At 30.1% G+C, this 19,298-nt stretch overlaps 1 protein-coding gene across 1 annotated transcript; it reads right to left on the bottom strand.

Moving 5' to 3' along the window:
- Nucleotides 1-3,502: 3,502 nt before the first annotated feature.
- LOC120083680 (protein NRT1/ PTR FAMILY 2.7-like) lies at nt 3,503-10,547 on the bottom strand. The gene is made up of 4 exons (XM_039039519.2): nt 10,335-10,547; nt 9,777-9,994; nt 8,339-8,904; nt 3,503-4,498 (listed from the first exon to the last, which is right to left on the bottom strand). Exons 1-4 carry the CDS (start codon nt 10,417-10,419, stop codon nt 3,658-3,660), a joined length of 1,710 nt encoding a protein of 569 aa, XP_038895447.1. The 5' UTR covers nt 10,420-10,547; the 3' UTR covers nt 3,503-3,657.
- Nucleotides 10,548-19,298: the final 8,751 nt, after the last annotated feature.

Below are 19,298 nucleotides of genomic sequence, written 5' to 3'. Positions count from 1 at the left end.
AGATTTGCTACATATTAATCTTTTACTAATTATTTTTGTTCTAATTTCATTTTATAACCATTTATAAAATAAACAACTAAAACACACATGTCACATAACGAAGTATTTATAACGCTTATAAATATTATGCTAAAAAAAATAATAATGCATATATAAATATAACTCTTATATTATATGATGCATGTGCATGTACTTACGTAAATTGAATCATGCTTCACTAAATCATAAAAAGATAATATGCATGACCTAAGGTGAGATTTATCTATATGTGCATACCATATGACATAAGAAAAAAAAACATACATCATATGTATAAAACCATGGATTAATGGACCGGGATAAACCAAAACAAAACAGGAATGAGAAAAGAATCTATTTACATAATTCTACTCAGAAAACTGGTTCACAAGCGAACCGGGTCTTGAACCACCAGGTGAAGTTCTCATCGTTTAGTAAATGTCTCCAAGAAAAAGATCGTGTAGCGCACACTAGACGATAACATAAAAGCTAAACGATCGCATAGATAACAATGAGGCAGCGAAGCTTGATCGTCTAGACCATCGCTTAGCACGCGAAAGGTAAATGATTTACCATGCAATTACTCCGCAATCGTATAGTCAGCAACTAAGTGATGAGGCTTGCTGAGCTATACGATCATCTAGTGTGCGCGCGCGTTAAACGAAAGCCGAGCATCTGATACTCAATGATCGTCTACCTCATCGTCTACACGATAGGACTAACCTTAATCGTCTTCTGCCACGAAGAACAGCAACCTCTTGCTCTGAACTTCATCACGAACGACTCAAGACTTAAACTAACTTTGAATTTATAGACTCGATAGCAATTAATTGTGCCCAGAAATGCAGGGACCTTTACAAATAACTTGAGAATTCAACAGACTGAGGTTACATCCCAGAAAACTCCATTAATCCACACATCCAAAAACGAATTACCAATTAAAACAAAGAGTAGACATGCTGCATCGACCGTGAATGTAAATGCTATTCTTTTACAGTAATGAATTAGAATATCAAAAACCTAGTTCTGATACCAATTGAAGGAACTCTTATTCAAGAGTACCTATGAACGAAAGTGGATCTTTCCAATTCATTGTGACAGAATTACTACATGTACATTCAAACATACTAAAATGCATTCAAAATGCTAAAGAGATCGAGAGATCATACCAGTTGAAGACTTCTTCTTTACAGCAAATCTAAAATCCAATCGTCTACCTCAAACAGTCTCCACACGAACAGAAGGAAATAGAGATGACACCACCACTCAGAGCCTTCAGTATTCTTGGAGTGAGAATCCAAAGTGTGGGCTTTGTTCAGATTTGGTAGGGGGGAGGAGGAAGAAAGATCATACACAACGATCAAGCAAGTGGGAGATGAGCTCGTCTATTGTATAGACAAGATACTTGATCATTTAGGTGAAGTAGATGATCGCGTGGGAAAAGGTAAGCGATCATCTAAACGATTGTGTAGGAAAAGGGTAAGCGATCGTCTAAACGATTGTGTAGGAAAAACTAAGTGATCATCTATATAATCATTTAGTAAATATTGGGAGCTAAACAATCGATTAGGAAAAGGTAAACGATCGTTTAGTAACTAGCGCCACGAAGGTGTAATCGATAAGCGATCACTTAGCAATATCGTATAGGTAAGCGATCGTGCAGGCACTATCGTACATGCACTAATTTTCTAAACGATGACACACTCTTTAATACAATGTCTACCCATCTCATACTTAACACACCGTGAGCTATTTATGCATTTCAAGGTGATCTTTCGACTCACTCATCCGTTATTAAAACAGAAAAGACACCGTCTCATTTCCCTTTTAACCATCCAATGAATGTGATCTCATCATATTCATAACATATAAATTAATATCATATATTAATTATAGTATTTTCCTTCACTAGATATAAATCATATTTATATCCAATTTCCTCCAAATTAATATATCTCATACATAAAGTTAATTATATCATATATAATTAACTTGTTCAATTATATCATATATAATCGAACTCCCTCTTGTCAATTTGAACATTTCAAACTGACTGAAAAACTGACTCTCAACTTGTATCCAAGCTACCAAGGGACCTTATGGACCTAAGGCTCGAACTCCAACAGTACGTGAATAGCTGACTAAACTCTTTAGTCACGATATCCACCATCTGTTAATTGCCAGACATTCCACTAAAGACCGACAGTTGAACTCTTCTTGCTATAGATATATTTCTATGTCCATTGGATATACCAATCATCAGTACGATGACCCTTTACAGATGCTCGTAATTACAGTAGGTCAATTTATTGTTTTGCCCCTGTAATTAAATCTTCCTCCTTAAGTACCACTGATTTCTCTAATGAACAATACAACATAGTCTATTTTCAAATATAGAAAAATGAACTAAAATATTTACAAATATAGCAAAATTTCACTATCTATCTGCAATAGACGACGATAGACCGTCATAGTCACTATCTGCGTCTATCCATGTCATGATAGACATAACTAATAGTCTATCATGGCTGTTGTAGATAGACTATGAAAATTTTGCTATTATTTATAAATATTTTCAACAATTTTGTCATTTAAAATAATTTTCCTGATTGAATATCATGATATAGGAAAAATATTTAAAGAATCAATCTTAGATATTTTAAAAAATCAGACAACAATAATGTGAAAATCAAATAAAAATAACGTCGACTAAAACCAGAAAAAGGAAAACGGAATAATCTAAAAGTTTAACATACAACTAATACCTAAGTCATATATACACGAGACTTCATAAACTTAATATGTACATACGATTAAATACATATAAAAAGGTGTTTTATGATCTATACAAAGAAGTATCATATTGTTCGAGGATTTAAAAAGACGAAGATTTCAATTTAATTTTATATTCAAACGACCTTATTGGAATAAGATTTGTTCTATAGATTGTACAGATATCCCATGAGTTATAAGAAGTTTAATTTAATATTCAAAGATGCTACTTAATTTAAGTACCCTCTAATTCAATCTTGGACTTTATTTTGTGGACTTACACTTTGTGATCCTTGGATTTTATTTGTTGGGTTTCCATTTGGTTAGGGCTTAAGCCCGATCCCCCCCCCCCCCCAGTCTTAACTATATATTATAAAATAAAGTAAAATAATATTCGGTAAAATTCAACTTTAAGATAAAAGAAAAAAATTAGTTAGGATGTTTGGTAAATTAATATTAATTTGACGTAGGTTAGTTATTAGAACCAAAGTCGGACTTATTATCTAAACTATTTTCACGAGGATATTTAATTTATAACTTATTATAAGTCAATGTTTTAAATTTTCATATAATTTAAATTATATATGATTTTATTTAATCTAAATTATTTGATAAAAGTTGAAGAAAAATAATTGTTATTAAAATATTGAATCAATCAAAATTGAAAAGAAAAACGTAAACATAGAAACGATAAGCATGAAATTTGTAAACGATAAGAGAATTTGACATATTTTTTTAGAAGTTGGTATATGTCTATCAATTTTTACCCATGAAATTATATTGAAAAGTGATTCTTAATAGGTAATCTACTAGTTTCTTACAAACTTGAACTTTGATCTCCTTTTTTTTCGGCACTAACATGAGCTCTCAACCTTGGGTTATAGAATTATCTTTCACATCATTTTCAACATTTTGATACTTGTAGCACCTAGCACACACTAAATAGTACCCAAAATTAATCACTCCAATCACGGATACCATCCAATAAACATTATCAAGTCTGCCTTGATTGATATCATCTGGCAACCATTTTGTAATCCTATGAAGGAGATCGATCAAACCCGTGCTAAGATAATACGCAACGGCAATCACGAGTGAGATCATCGCTGTTGCAGTGCTGCGCAATGACGTGGGAAATTCTTGATAGTACAATCCAACTTGTCCAGGGAAATGAAAAGCTTCTCCAATGCCAACCAAAACTAGCTGTGGAAAAAGCCACAAGGCTGATATTGGCAATACTGCCACAACTTGGCCTTGAAGGTGGTGAGCATGGGCAATCTTGAGCCTCTTTGATTCTACTAATGCTGACACTACCATAGAAAGAAAATTGAGGACATGGCCAAGACCGACTCGTTCGAGAGGTCGTGGCATTCGTCCGATCATCTTCTGCCAGATCGGGTAGACGAACCGATCGATTAAGGTTAGTGAGATGGTGGTGGAGATGAAGATGATGACAGAGAAAGACCCTGCGGGGATTTTAAAGTTCGGGCCGAGGTGACGGTCCATGGTTAGGGCTTGGAGGATGGTTAAGCTTCCTTGGATTGCAATGGGAACTGAGAGGAAAATGCTGGTTGACCAAAGAGGGAAGATTTTAAGTAAAGTTTTGAAGTCTTCTACTTCTTGTACTTTACAAAGCCTCCAAGGTTTTGCTATGGTTCCATCCAAATGGACATCTCCTTGTGTTATTAGAGCCGCACGATTCAAACACCTTCAAGAAAGATCATAGTGTGTGAGAAAGCTTTTAGTTAGTGAAAAATCGTAGCATAATATATGGTGTAAAGTTTGATTTATTATTATTATTCTTTTAAACTAAGCTATGCTTGAATTGGTTGGTAAATAAGAGGCATTTATTATTTTACTTAAAGTTTTAAGCTTGAACCTCACATCCAATAATATTGTTACACTAAAAAAAAACTTAAAACCATACTAATTCTTCAATTTGAGCATTCTATCATTATACAATATATTTAATTACAAACTGTGGTTTTCAAACTTTTTAAGGTAGTATCTATATTTTAATCTTTATACTTCAAAATATTATAATTTTCTAACCAAAGATAGAAGTTGTAGTTATTTAATTCTTAGTATCTAGAAAGTTTTAAATAAGTTTTTCAAACTTTTATTTGCATGATGAATTTGACTTCACACAAATTCATCCATTTAGCTCTTGATCATTGATAGAGTTACAGTTAATTTATTAAAATAAAATTAAAAATTCAAGAATTTATTAATTTTTTTTAGATAATAATTTTTTTTAAAAAAATAAAGAGGCTAAGATAAAGTAATACTAAAAGTTTAGAGGTTAATAATAATTTTTTAAAATTTATATATATAAAAGATTGAATAGAAACAACTTTGAAAGGTCAACCACCAACAAACTTATAATTTAACTTATTTATACTAAAGGTTAATTAAATTATAAAATTAGTACCTCAGCTTTATGTGTATATTAAATCTATTTTTGGTGTGAATTAGAAAGTGTTTTTTTTTAATTGCCCAAATGGTTTGATAATTATAATTAATTCCGTAAAAGGTGTTTGATAAATTATTATAAAGCTAGAGGTTTGACTACATATTGTATAAGATAAATGTTATTTTAAAAGTGTTGAAGATTCTACTATCGAAAAGATGTTCAACGACTTCACACTCTTTATAATATATATATGTTACTTTTTCACGGGTTAGTGATTTTATATATGAGTTATCTTCTCACATTTTTTTAGATTTAAATATTTTAATAAGATAGTTTTATATTAGTAGTCGAGTGCAAATTAATATAAAAAAAAGATACGTTGGTAATTTAAGTCATAATTTTGACAATAATTGAAAAGAAAAAGAAAGATAACATATGCATTATTAAATTTATAATAAAGAAAAAATTGTTCATCATTTTGAAGTTAAATTTAGTCTCTATTATTGTTGCAATCGTGTTAAGAAGCTTCCCTATAATTAAATATTATGTTTTTTTTGCCGTCTCTTTTTGTATCAGTGAAACTAAATTTTGATGGAGAGATTTTGATTTTAAAATTTGGTGAGATTTTTTGAAATTTATAAAACTCATTTTACTTAAATATTTTTGATAAAAAAAATAAATAAAATATACTTGAAAAACCATTTGAATGGTTATCAAACACTCCAATTTTTTTCTGACTTATTTTTTAAATTAAACAGTTGAAAATACATTTCAAACACACTCGTAACTGATACAAACTTTTGAAAATTTTAGTGTTATTTTTGAATTGAGGTACTAACGGTTTCGATCCATATACTAACAATAATAATATTTTTAAATTTCTTTTCAAAGTTTAAGGGGATTGGGGAAACTTTGAAAATTCAAGTGTATTTTTTAAATAAAGTATTAACCATTTTTATCAAAAGTGTTTAAATTTAAATGGATTTTTTTAAAAATACTTTTTTCTCAAGTTAATTTAAACGGACCTTTCATCTAAGAGTATTTTTAATTTTTCTTTTAGTTTAAAAGTATATTATTGAAATGTTTGAAAATTCGTATTATTAAAACAAAATATAAAGTTTAAATAATCTATAGAGCCAATCAATCATATGACTTGTGATGTAATAAGGTTTAGACTATGATATTATCACTTTTTATAGTGTGGTGGGGACTCACAACTCTATTTTATTTTTCATATCTTTTTTTATGCAACAAATTCAATTATTGATCAATTGGCGTTTCGATTAAGCTGACTCCAAATAAAAAAAAATAGTTTTCTTTTTCTTTCTTCGATTTTTTTTTTCCTAATAAGACAGTTTTAATTAATTTTGGTTCTGTTCTAATTTGATAAGAAATTTTATTGACTTCTCCAACTTTTGTAGATGACCCATATTATTTTATAGAACAAAAGATTTTCCATCATGAAAATGGAATCAAAATATCAATAAAGTTGGACAAAAATCTTTATGGACACCTTCGAATTGATTCAAATGTTTGATTAAAAATTTATTGGCTTCGAATTAATATTCTAATTATATTTATTGGCTTCGAATTAATATTCTAATTATGTGGCTATGAAATATTTTAGTTTAGATTGATTGAAATTGGTTATAATTTTTTTTATTATTATTATTAAGATTAGATGGAAAAGAATCAAATATTATCCATATACTTAATTTAGTGAGTTAACTAACTCCAATAAAATTTATATTCAATTATTTTGTTTTTAGTTTTTAATTTTTTAAAATTAAACATATTTTCTCTCTATTTTTTAAGTATGATTTATGTATTTCTTAACTAAAAGAATTGAGTTCAAAACAAAGACTATTAATTGTCTTTTAGTTTTCAAAATTTAACTTGATTTTAAAAATACTAAATGTTAGCGAACAAAAGTTAAAAATCAATTGAATGGAAATAAAGTTTATAGGCTTAATTTTCAAAAATTAAATAGTTACTCGAGTAAGTAATTATAAATTTAATGTTTCTTTGAAGCCTTGTATAGTATGTATTAATGATTAAGCTTTTGGGGCACTTTCCATATGATTGATTTGGGCTTATTTATAACTTGATTTTTGAATGTTTTGTTGATTAAAATTATATGGTTTATTAATTAATTTGTTGGTAATTTTCTTATTTATTGGTGAAGACATGTTTTTTTCACTTAAAGTTTAGAATTCAATATTTAATATTCTAAAGTGAATATAATCAGAAGTAATTTAATAATGGAATGGAAATTTGTGGATTAAAAATTAAATTAGTTGAAACTAACAATACATCTTCACCTTATAAATCATTATTAAAATAAATTAGAGTAGTCAACATGTTTGTATAATATTTCATATAATTGTTATTCGCTAACTAGCTTAGATTATTAACCATAATCATAACGATCCAAAACTCAACCTACATATCTTTATTAATATATACATGTGTTTATTATAATGTATAGTTATTATTTATTGTTTTTTCTTTCTCTACGTTATAGAAATACTCTTACACTTTACCCTTTATTCTAAAATATTCATGAACTTTCTAAAACTTTAATAATACCTTCAAATAAAAAAAAAAATTAAAAACACATTCGTTATACCATTAATTCGAGATGGAAACCCATAACACATCGTTTCAAAAACACTTATGAATTTTAAAAGTTTTTTTTAACACCCTTAATTTTTTAAAAAAATTAAAGGCTCATATCATGATAGTACATATAGACAGAAGCTATAAGTACATCAATTCAAAAATATCCTTAAATTGTCAAAAATTGCATCAATATCCTTAATCTTGAGGAAAAAAAAAAACTTAAAAATTGTGCACGTATATGAATGTAAACCATTTATCTACATTTCATGTCACCTCCTCTCTTCGATTTCTTCTCTCGTCTAATTCAATTATAACAAAACTAATATTTAAGATGCTATTGAAACATTCGATAGTTTAGAGATATTTTTGAAAAAAAAAATAAAAAGTTGAGAGATATTTTCAATAATGTAGTTTTTTCTTTTTTTAAAAAAAAACTATTTCTTTTTAGGTAAGGCAGGCAAAGAAATCAAATAAAAGAAAAGTAGAAAGGTATGATTGAAGCATGGGACTTACCTAAAACTCTCAGTCAACTCTCCATCCACAACTAGCTTCCCCAGATGATGGTCCTCACCATAATAGTAACAACCATCATCATTCCCTGCCGTGGACGGCACCCGAGCCAGCCTTTTCCGAGCCGTAGCAACAAGAACTCGAGTGAGTGCAGTGAAGGGGCTTCCTCTCGGCTTATCAAGACGATAGAAGCGATTTCCGAGGAAGAAAATAGCTAGGGCAATGACATTGGCGGCGAGGCCGATGCCAAAGCCCCAACCCCAGCTAACATTGTCTTGAATATAGACAATGGCCGTGGAACTGGCAAGAAATCCAGCATACAGAGTCACAAAAAACCAATTAAAGAAAATGTTTTGATCTTTAATTGTATCATATTGATTTGCTCCAAAAGTTGCTGCAGTGAAACGAGAGCCTCCAGATCCAAGACATGCTAGGACAATGCTTGAGTATAAAATTGTGTATTGGAGTTTTGAAGGGGATGAAGAACATGTGATTGAGCCATTATGATCACATGGTGGTTGTGGCCTTAGAGAATGGATTGTTGCTGTTAGTGTAAGCGAAATCATGCCCTACGAAATGAATCATATCCATTATTATTATTAACTATTAAAAAATAAGTGATGGAAATGAATCAAGGGAATTGGTGTAGGGAAAAAAGGAAGGACGAAGCAAGAAAAGAAGGACAAAAGGATATTTGTGTAAAAAATAAAAAATAAAAAATTGAGATCCGACCTTTGAGGATTTATATTGAGAATCTCATGTTGAAAAAAATAGAGGGACTGGTTTTAATATTGAATCGTATGGTTATCTAATGAATAATTGTTTGATGAGTTGTACCCATCCACATGCACCCTTTGGATGGTTTGCATAAAGATGGGATTAGTTCAATATGTACTCAAGTATTTTTTTGTAATTAAAATTAATTTGAAATTAATATTGATTATTCTAGATTATATCTTGTACATTCATTGGTATAAAATTGTCAGCCATTACTGTATTATTTCGACACTTTGAATATAATAATTATTTTAGACGAATGGTTTCTACCAAGATTATTAGTATTACAAAAATGAGTATAGTTTAACTGATATAGTTTTTGTATTCATGTTTGAAGTCTAAAGTTTGATTCTCCCATCTCATATATTATAAAAGAACATGAGTATTATTATTATTGTTGTTGATGTTATTATTGTCGTTGAAACGAACAAGAGTATTTAAAATATATTATTTTGGTCAACAAAAGGAGAATATTAAATACAATTGATTGATGAGTTATCGTAAAGAAATGGTAAGAAAGACAATTTTAATTAAGTTTTAAAAACTAATAATTATCAAGCCCAAAAATGAAAAAAAAAAAACCAAAAAAGTGTAAAGAAATAATGAAATATTTGGCATGAAATTTAGAGTAGAAATGAAAGAAAAGTTGTAGAGAGAACATTACCAGAAGAGAAATGAAAGAGGAAATGGCAATGACAGAGAAAGATCCAAAGAAAGAGTCAGCAAGAACAGCTCCAAGAACAGGAAAAACACAAAGACAGCCACTAACAACGTTGAAAATCAAAGTAGCATCAATACTATCGATGTTGTATTCATTAATCAAATATACTATCAAATTTGCTAGCCATCCTCCAGTGGCCAATGTCATGCAAGCAAAAGAACCTGTTTAATCAATTCATTCATAAATGTTAGTAACCGACAAATAATTACGAAGATAGAAAGAAAAACATAAACGGTTAATAATCAACACATAGATTTATCTAGTTTAGTAATAGTATGTTAGTTACATCTATGGAATAGAGAGAGAACGGTTTTATTAAAGAGAATTATTCAAAATATAAAATAACGACGCTTTTAAAATTAGAAAGTTTATATAGCAAGACTCCTGCACTTGGTCGTTTGAAGCAGCATATCATAGATTCAAGATATTTCAACGATAAAAAAACAAAACAAGTTATAACTAACTGGAAAATAGAAGAGAAGTTAAGAACATAGAGATGACCTATGATGAAGGGGAAGGTGATCCAACCACCATGTTTCTGGGAAGTTTGAGCTTCTTCTTCTCTGTTTTCTCCTCTCATGTTCATGAGTTTAGAAAGAAAGTTTCGGGAAGTCAACTAATAAGTTTGGAACCCAATCTCACAAACTTATATTAATTTTCTAGGGTCTAGTGTGTGTATTTGCCTTTTCAATTTTGTCATGGTTATATTCTTCTAAAAATAACAACTCTTTTAATTAATATAAATATTAGAGGATAATTTATTTTCAGTCATATCATTCATTCAAATTCAAAAGTGGTGTATAGTTTGAAAGCTTATAGTATGGACAAAATTGAAACACACATATATTAAAAAAATTGAGTTAGATATTTTTGTTTATGCTAGCAGATTATCATTTTGACCTAGTTTGGTAACTATTTCATTCTTTATTTTTGTTTTAAAAAATTAAGCATATGGGAACTTCTTTCACCTCCAAATTTCTTTATCTCTTATCTATTTTTCTCCAATGGTTCAAAAAATTAAGTTAAATTTTGAGAACTAAAAAAAGTGGTTTTCAAAAAGTGGCTTTTGTTTTTGGAATGTGGTTAAGAATTCAATCATTGTACTTAATAAACACAAATCATTGTAAGAAATATGTATAAAATAAGCTTAAAATGAAATGGTTACCAAACAGGGTCTTAAGTTTTTTAAAATTAAGTCTACAAATTCCTCTATTACCTCTAAACTTGTTATTTTGTTGTATACTTTTTACTCATATTTTCAAAAACCAAGTCAAATTTTGAAAACTAAAAAAAAAAAAAAAGGCCCCGTTTGGTAACCATTTTGTCTTTTGTTTTTGTTTTTGAAAATTAAGTCTTTATCATTCATATTTCTTACAATGATTTGCGTATTTCTAAATCTTTGAATTCTTCGTCAAATTCTAAAAGATAAAAACAACTAATTTGAAGTTACTTTTTTTAGTTCCTAAAATTTGGTTTGATTTTCTAAACCATTAATAAAAATTATGTAATAGAAAGAACTGAAGACAAAAGAAGTAGAAGGTAATTGATCGTTGTCGTCTTCTTTCTGTTTTGTTTATTGTAACCACCAGAGCTTCTTCCGTTGATAATGAGAGCCTATATATAAGAAAAATAATGAGTGAGCAACGTATAGAGAGAGCGAGACATTCATTTTGTAAAGAAGATTAAAGAAGAAGTAATAAAAGAGACCCTCCCTATTTGCATAGTGGACGTAGACCTTTGGCTGAACCACTTAAATATTTGTGTTCTTTCTTTCTCTATGATCATCTAGCTTTTTCTAAAGTATCGTATACACGATCGTTTAGTTCCTCTTGTATCGTTTACATGATCGTCGAGCTCCACTTTGCATCATTTATACGATCATCTAGTTCCTCAGCTATCGTCTATACGATCGTTTAGCTCCACACAACTATCGTCTGCACGATCGCTTAGTGCTTCTTAGTATCATCTACATAATTGAACTATCATTTAGTTCCTTAGAGCTTTGTCTACACGATTGAGCCCACATACAGGTAAACGATTGAAGAGTTTTGAAGCTTAAGGGATACAGTCTTCCCTAAGTTTTGAAGTGAAGTTGACCGTTTGTGCTGAGTAGTTTAGGCTTGCAAATAAGAGAATTATAGTTATCTAGGGTCACAAGTGGTATCAGAAATCAGAGAACAACTCAAGACAGATCCAAGATTTGAATTCTTGCATACAAAGATTCAGACAAGTCAATCTTGAAGTTCAAGAATGGCTACAACCAGGTATGAAATCGAGAATTTTGATAGAAAGACAAACTTTGAATTATGGAAAGCTAAGATGAAGGCAGTATTGGGTCAGCAGAAGGTACTTTTTGCTATCACAGACCCAACAAAATACACTGGAACACTCACAGATGCAGAAAAAGAGAAAATAGAGGTAAATGCCTATGGAACTATGGTTTTGAATATTACAGATAGTGTTTTACGGTAGATAGTTGACCAGCCAACTATTTATGATCTCTGAAACAAAGTAAACGAGATTTATCTCAACAAAGATTTGCCTAATAATGCTTTCATGGGGGAAAGATTTTTCATATATAAGATGGATGCTGCAAAATCCCTCATTGATAATTTGAACAAATTCAAGAGACTTTCATCAGAGTTCAGATCAATAGGAAACAACATTGGGGAAGAAAATAAGGCCTTTATCCTACTAAACTCCCTGCCAAACTTGTTTAATATTGTTAAAATAGCAATGAAGTATGGTAGAGAAAGAATCACTATAGAAGCAATTATTTTACCAATCAGAGTCGGAGAACTAGAATTATAGATGAGCAAGAAATATCAGCAAGGAGGAGAAGGTTTGTTTTCAAAAGGGAAAATAAAGAACAATGGGAAGGACAAGTAGAATGGGGTGACAAGTCTAAAATCAAGTGTCATTTTTGCCACCAAACATGGACACATGAAGAAAGACTGTTATGCCTTGAAAAGAAAGTTGAACCAACAGAACAAAGGAGGAAAACAGACAGAGGAAGCTGTGGGGGGAAATTCCCTTGTGTATTCAAATTCCTTGGCAGCAACTGAAGAGTATGGTGAGCAGAATTCTATGGAGACTCAAGATTGGGTGATAGATTCTGGTTGTTCAGTCCATATGACACTATCTAAAGGTTGATTTGTACCTACAAGAAGTGGGATGGAGGGCTGATCTACATGAGAAATAATAATATCTGCAGGGCAGTTGGTATTGGGTCTGTTTCCAAGGGCTGATCTACATGGGAAATAATAATACCTGCAGGACAGTTGGCATTAGATCTATTCCTACATTCAAGAGAAATCTCCTATCATTGGGGATGTTTGACTCTATTGGTTGTGAATATATAGACTTGCAATAGATGCTAACTCACCATTCTTTGACGATCTATCCTCTAATGAATAGTGCTCGCGAACAACGATGCAAGCAAGGATAACACATACAATTTTTCTGTAAGTCACGAATTTTATAAAATTTTCAATAAAAAAATTATGATTAATAGACTTCGTTTATTCATCATCATTGTTTTTATTGAAAATTGTGATTATCTGTGGCAATTTTGTTACAATAATTTTTCATATTATTTTAGTACAATGGCTTGCATTTTTAAAATATTCCTAAAAATTAATAACACAAACAAAAACCAATAAGTGAAAATAGTGGGTTTGTAAGCCTAATTTTTAAAAATATTCAAAAAAAAAAAAAAAAATTAGTTATCAAACAAAGTCTGTTTTTTTTTTTCCAAATTATGACTTGGATTTTAAAAATATCAATAGGAAAAAGTAGGAAAAAAAAAAAAGAAAAACTCATGGGTAAAAGTATTATTTATTAATTTCATTTTCCAAAACAAAAAACAAAAAATCAAACCGTTATCAGACCATAGAAAGTATACCTAAACTTTGTACTCTATTTTTAAAATACCCTTGAACTTTGCACATTAATTGAAAAACCCCATAATCCTCTATTTTCCTCTCTTTGTCTTCCTCTCTCCCTCCCTCTAATATTAATGACAAGTATTTTAACATATTTAAAGTGTAAAATATTTAGAAAAATTATTTTAAATAACAAAATGGCTAAAAATACTCACAACTAATAGCAAAATATCACAGTTGTGATAGACCGCGATAGACTAATACAGATAGTAGTTTATCACTATCTATTGTAGTCTATCACACATAAAATGTGATATTTTGATATTATTTGTAAATATTTTTATTTATTTTTCTATATTTAAAAACAGTCCAAATATTTATTTATTAATTTTGTTTATAATTTTCTTGTTCAAAATTATCCATTCGACATGAAGTTATTTTATGGATGTTTCCCATTGACATTTCCATAAATCTGAGTCTTTCTTATTTTCTTCGACATCAATATTATTAACATTGATGTTCACTAACGCACTTCAAAATTCTAGGAAATCTTGCAAAGCATAACTAGATTTTGGTAAGAACCCTTTTTACCAAAAAAATCATTAAATTAAAAAAAGAAAATTTCCAAAATTTAAAGAAACAATATTTTATTTAACTTGGGAGAATAAACTAAAATTCTAAATTTTTAAATTAGAATATTTAAACAACTAAGTCCGATTGATTTAAAATTAACAAACTAATGTAGATTTAAAGACATAATTTATTCTAAAATTAGCCTAATTTTATCATTTGGTCACTACATATGATAATAAATAATACAATTCATTTAACATTCATTGGAATATTAAATCACTCAAAATGTAAAAAGACCTATGAAGCACAGATACTTCATGTGAGACAAATAATCCGTATCAGACACGTATCGGATACCGATACTTCCAGATACTTTCTAGATAACTGACACGCAATTTGACGTATCTATTTCTATGCATACTTTTTTTAAAGAAAAAAGACAAGCAACTCATCTGATCTTTCCCAATCTAAAACTAAGCAGCCTATTTAAAAATCTCACTACTCGAGTCCAAAACTAAAAGAAAATAAATAAATAAAAGACCAAACCTTAGAGTCATCTAATCTTCATATTCACATTTGAGTCCCCACAAAATCCACCAAAATATTAATCATTTGGATATCTTCAACAATTCAATGAAGAAGTTCTTTGTTTATCTTCATACTTCTCCTTCTAATCTTCTTCTTCTTCTTTGTAATATGAGTCATTTTTCTATTGTATTTTATTAACTATTGTACTTCAATATTTTAGATGTTACTTTTTTTATATTGTATTTTAATGTTTGTATTTTATTGTGCTATTGTTATTAATTTGTATGTTAAATTTATCTATATCCTAGATTTTTTTTAAGAAAAAAAAAATGTATCTTCAATGTATCAGTATGCTCGTTTTTTAGAAATATATATTAAAAAAAATAAAAAAATGACGTATCCTTAGACGTATCCATATCTTAATTTTTTTAAAAATTGACGAATCATCATATCTGATCGTATTCGTATTGTGTAACCATATCTGTGTTTCATAGAGAAAGACTAACTAATATAATGGTCCCTGTTGTAATTTTTTATTTGTAAAAAAATAATTTATAATTTCATATGATAATAAACATAAAAAAAACTTAACTTAGATTTTGTTAGGTTTTCTTTGCGAAAAAGAAATGTTAGGTTTTGAAATCATAGATAAACAAACCTTCCAACAGTATGATACTGATATTCAATTTAAGTACAAAATTTATTAAAAAAAGTTTAGCAATAAAGTATTAAATTAATCAAAGATGAAAATATCTATCGACATGTCGATAAATTCATAAATTGAAGGGTTCAATATTGATATTAAATATCCATAGATATCTCCAACATCTTTTATTAATGCACGTAAAACAGTAAAAGAAAAAAAGTGTTATCTATTTAGTCCAATATGAATATGAATACCAATAACAATAACAATATACATAACATAGTTTGAGAGTGAAAACAACTTAATTATTAATCTAAATAAAATTTACAAAATTTAGGATTTACAAAAATATCCGCCGATATCGATATTTTATCGATATATCCGTTGATATATCTATAAAATTAAAATGTTGATATCGATATCGCAAAAATATTTTAATCCTTAAAATTAATATAAGCTATATATAAAGAAAAGATATGTAATGGAGTTGAATTTTGAAAAATGGGTTGAATATAATACTGCCTACAATATCATAACAATCCGAATGACAAGTATCCACGCTATATAAGAAGAAGTAGGAAGAGTAAAATATAGAGATTGGTAACCCAATTTGATGCAGAATCATTTACTCTAGGGGCAGTATTGAGCTCGATGGAAAGAAACATCACTAATAAAAGAATAAAGTAATTATAATGTAATACTTATCTATTAGACTTCCTCTATATAATGACTCACATAAAGTTAATGACTGCTCAGTTTCACAAGATCTCGCTATATTTGAGATTCACTTAAACCAACTTATTTAGGTTTCTTAAGCATGCGCTCCCCCCATCTCCACAATGTAGCTTCTCTCAAATAAATATGAGAGAGTAATAAAACTTAGGATCCTGCGAGTACGAAACCTTTTAGCCTTAGTCAATATGGCCATGAGTAAAAGACCTCAACATCAAGGCTAACACAATAACTCTAAGAGCACATTAGATGAAAACTTTTACAACCCTCTTTCATGCAATGAAGCAATGATAAACAAAAACCCAACAATCAATATATATGGCGTAACTTTGAAAATAGTCTCTGAACGAAAATAATCCTTTGCAAAACACACAAGGAAAACGAAGCTGCAAATCCACAATAAATAAGAAAATATTTCCCGAAAGATTCTGCACTTCAAAGGATAAATTGTTTGATAAGATGTAAAACATTTTGCATGTAAGAAATCAGCCACCATTTTGCTATTACAAGTTTAAATTAGAAAAAATGTTTTCCCTGAACAATCTTTTACCTTAAACCTCATAGGTTGGTGTGTAATTAATTTTCTTTGATATATATATATATGAAACAGGAACAGATGGAACAGAAACAAAGTAGGGAGAAGCATAAAGTAGAGAGAAAATATTTTTTGTTTTTTTTATGTGTATTTATATCATTTAAGGGTTTTAATCACCACTATTTATATACTTTACAAGATATGAAAAAGATAATGACAAAGATTATAGGAGAAGTTAAATAGTAGGGGTATTTTATCTTTTTAAAGATCTATTCAAATTGTTATTATCGAAAATCGCATCAACGTTGAATTTGTATTTTTGGAGGATAGTAGTCCAATATTTTGTAAAATGAACAAAATTAAACAATGGTATGGTGTTGAGCCAAATCCATTTCGACACTCAAGTTAGAATCAGGTTTGAAAATCGCTCAATTGGTAGAAAGTAAGTCCAAGTTTTTAACATACCTTACTTCGACCACAGTTTGAATATTATATGGGTCAATCCAATGGTAACGGATTTCCCTATAGTTGTTACCATCCAAGCCATTATCGCTAAAGTCGTTACATATCTCGATTATCAATGTGCTCAACTTTTAGACAAACTTTTAACGTTGGATTAATGAGCCACTATGCTTATTATTTAATTGTGATCCTTTTAATATAATAATTATTTAATTAATAATGTGGGTATGCAAAACGACAATTGAAAGCCCATTATTCTTAAAATTAATTGGCTCCATAGCACAAATGTGTGGCTTTTGCATGGTTGAGCTATGCAAAAATTCTATCATAAAATATATATAAATCATCATCATCTCAATAAATGATATGTAAATTTCGCATAATTCATATGCATGGCTAGGCCATGCAATAGCATGGATTCAGATGGGCTAAGCCCATTTTGAATTTGTTTACATGGGCCAGCCTTTGTGCTGACCCCATATGAGGTCAGCCTTGTTTCACATTTGCCAACCCCTTCAGCTAGACTTTCTTGCCAACCCTCACGAGTTGGCTCTTCAATTTGGGGGTCGTTAAATCGGCGACCCCTCTTCTTCTTATTATTTTTATTTAATTTATTTTCTCTTTTATATATATAAATTTAATTCATTTGCATAACTAAATGAGGTTCAAAATAACGATTTGGTTCCCCACGATCCTTCCTCGGGTCCCTTAAGCATAGATATCTTAAATTCTTTTAGAAATAAATTTAGGATTCCCGATTCAGTGCATGTGATGATAATCCACCGTTAGGTGAAGTAGCTTTTTATCCTACAATGTTTACCTACAAAGTTTGGCTTTCACTCCATCTCTTTATATGTAAACGTGATGCATTTTCAACTATTTCCTAACCCTTACTGTATGTTTTTAGGTTGTTACATTATTTGGCTTCAGTTAGGGAATCCAAATCCCAGTTCCATGGAGGAATTTACGTCTCTTCATACTCTAAAAAAATCTTCATCTGATTCTTATGAAGAAGTTATGACTTAAATACCTCAGCTTATTATTTGTTTATAACTAACTTTGTGATGTAACGGGCAGTTGGTATGCATTATAAATACCTCTGATCAGTAAAACAAAAACAGAGTGTGATCATCATTTCTAGTTTTTTGTAAACAACAAAAAGCTGTACACAATCTTCCATAGTAAAAGAACTTAAATCTTCCCGTGGACGTAGGAAATCTTGTCAAACCACGTAAACTTCTGTGTTTCTTCTTCTTGTCTTTATCTTTCTTGTTCATTCGACTGCTATCTTTCTGAAAATCATGCACCATACAATCTCGTTTCAAATCGTATCTGATATAGAGTATCAAGTTCAATCGTGCATTAATCTTCGCTATCAAGTAGCTTCGAGTTGTTCGTTTTCACCTTCGAGTCGCATCGAGTATTGATCAAGGCTCATCGGGTAAGATCAAGTATCATTCAGCTCTCATCGAGTTCCATCGAGGATTGAACAGAGACTCATCAGACAAAGAAGGAAATTCGTATCGAGCATTGAGTAGGAAGACATCGGGCGTTGAGTATCCAACATTGAGGATTTGGCCAAATATTTCTTAGCCTTTTCTTCATCATTCCTGTGTTGATCTTGAGTATTTGGGCCTAGTGAAGATTGCATAACCCAAAAATTTGTGGTATAAGAGCGTTTGAAGATCATCAAGGTCAGCATTCTTGGAGCATCAAGATACTCAAGAAATCCATACTCGATACTCGATCAGATCAGGGATGGCTGCAAGGTATGAAATTGAGAAGTTCAATGGGAAGGGTGAAATCAAAGCTATTCTTGAACAACAGAGAGCTCACAAGGTCCTTTTGGATCCATTAACTTTGCCACATACATTAACAGCTCAAGAAAGGGAAGACATGGAGCTTACAGCCTATGAGACCCTGGTTCTTAATCTCAGTGACAGCATCTTGAGACAAGTGATTGATCAAGACACAACCTACAAGATGTGGGTCAAGTTGGAAGGTCTTTTTGCAACCAAGGATCTCTCTAACAAAATGAATCTAAGGAAGAAGTTCTTCACTTTCAAGATGGATTCTATCAAGCCACTATCAAATAATTTAGATGA

Source organism: Benincasa hispida, chromosome 8 (assembly GCF_027475165.1).
Source record: "Benincasa hispida cultivar pf3 chromosome 8, pf3_genome.v1.1, whole genome shotgun sequence".
Lineage (NCBI taxonomy): Eukaryota > Viridiplantae > Streptophyta > Magnoliopsida > Cucurbitales > Cucurbitaceae > Benincasa > Benincasa hispida.
This window is presented reverse-complemented; position numbering and strand designations above follow the sequence as displayed.

Bases quoted from the DNA above. Each gene is read 5' to 3' on its own strand.
- LOC120083680 (XM_039039519.2), bottom strand. From the start codon at position 10,419: ATGAACATGAGAGGAGAAAACAGAGAAGAAGAAGCTCAAACTTCCCAG. The intron at 8,905-9,776 runs GTAATGTTCTCT...TTCATTTCGTAG, and splicing joins CCTCTTTCATTTCTCTTCTG to GGCATGATTTCGCTTACACT. The intron at 4,499-8,338 runs GTAAGTCCCATG...TCTTTCTTGAAG, and splicing joins GAGTTGACTGAGAGTTTTAG to GTGTTTGAATCGTGCGGCTC.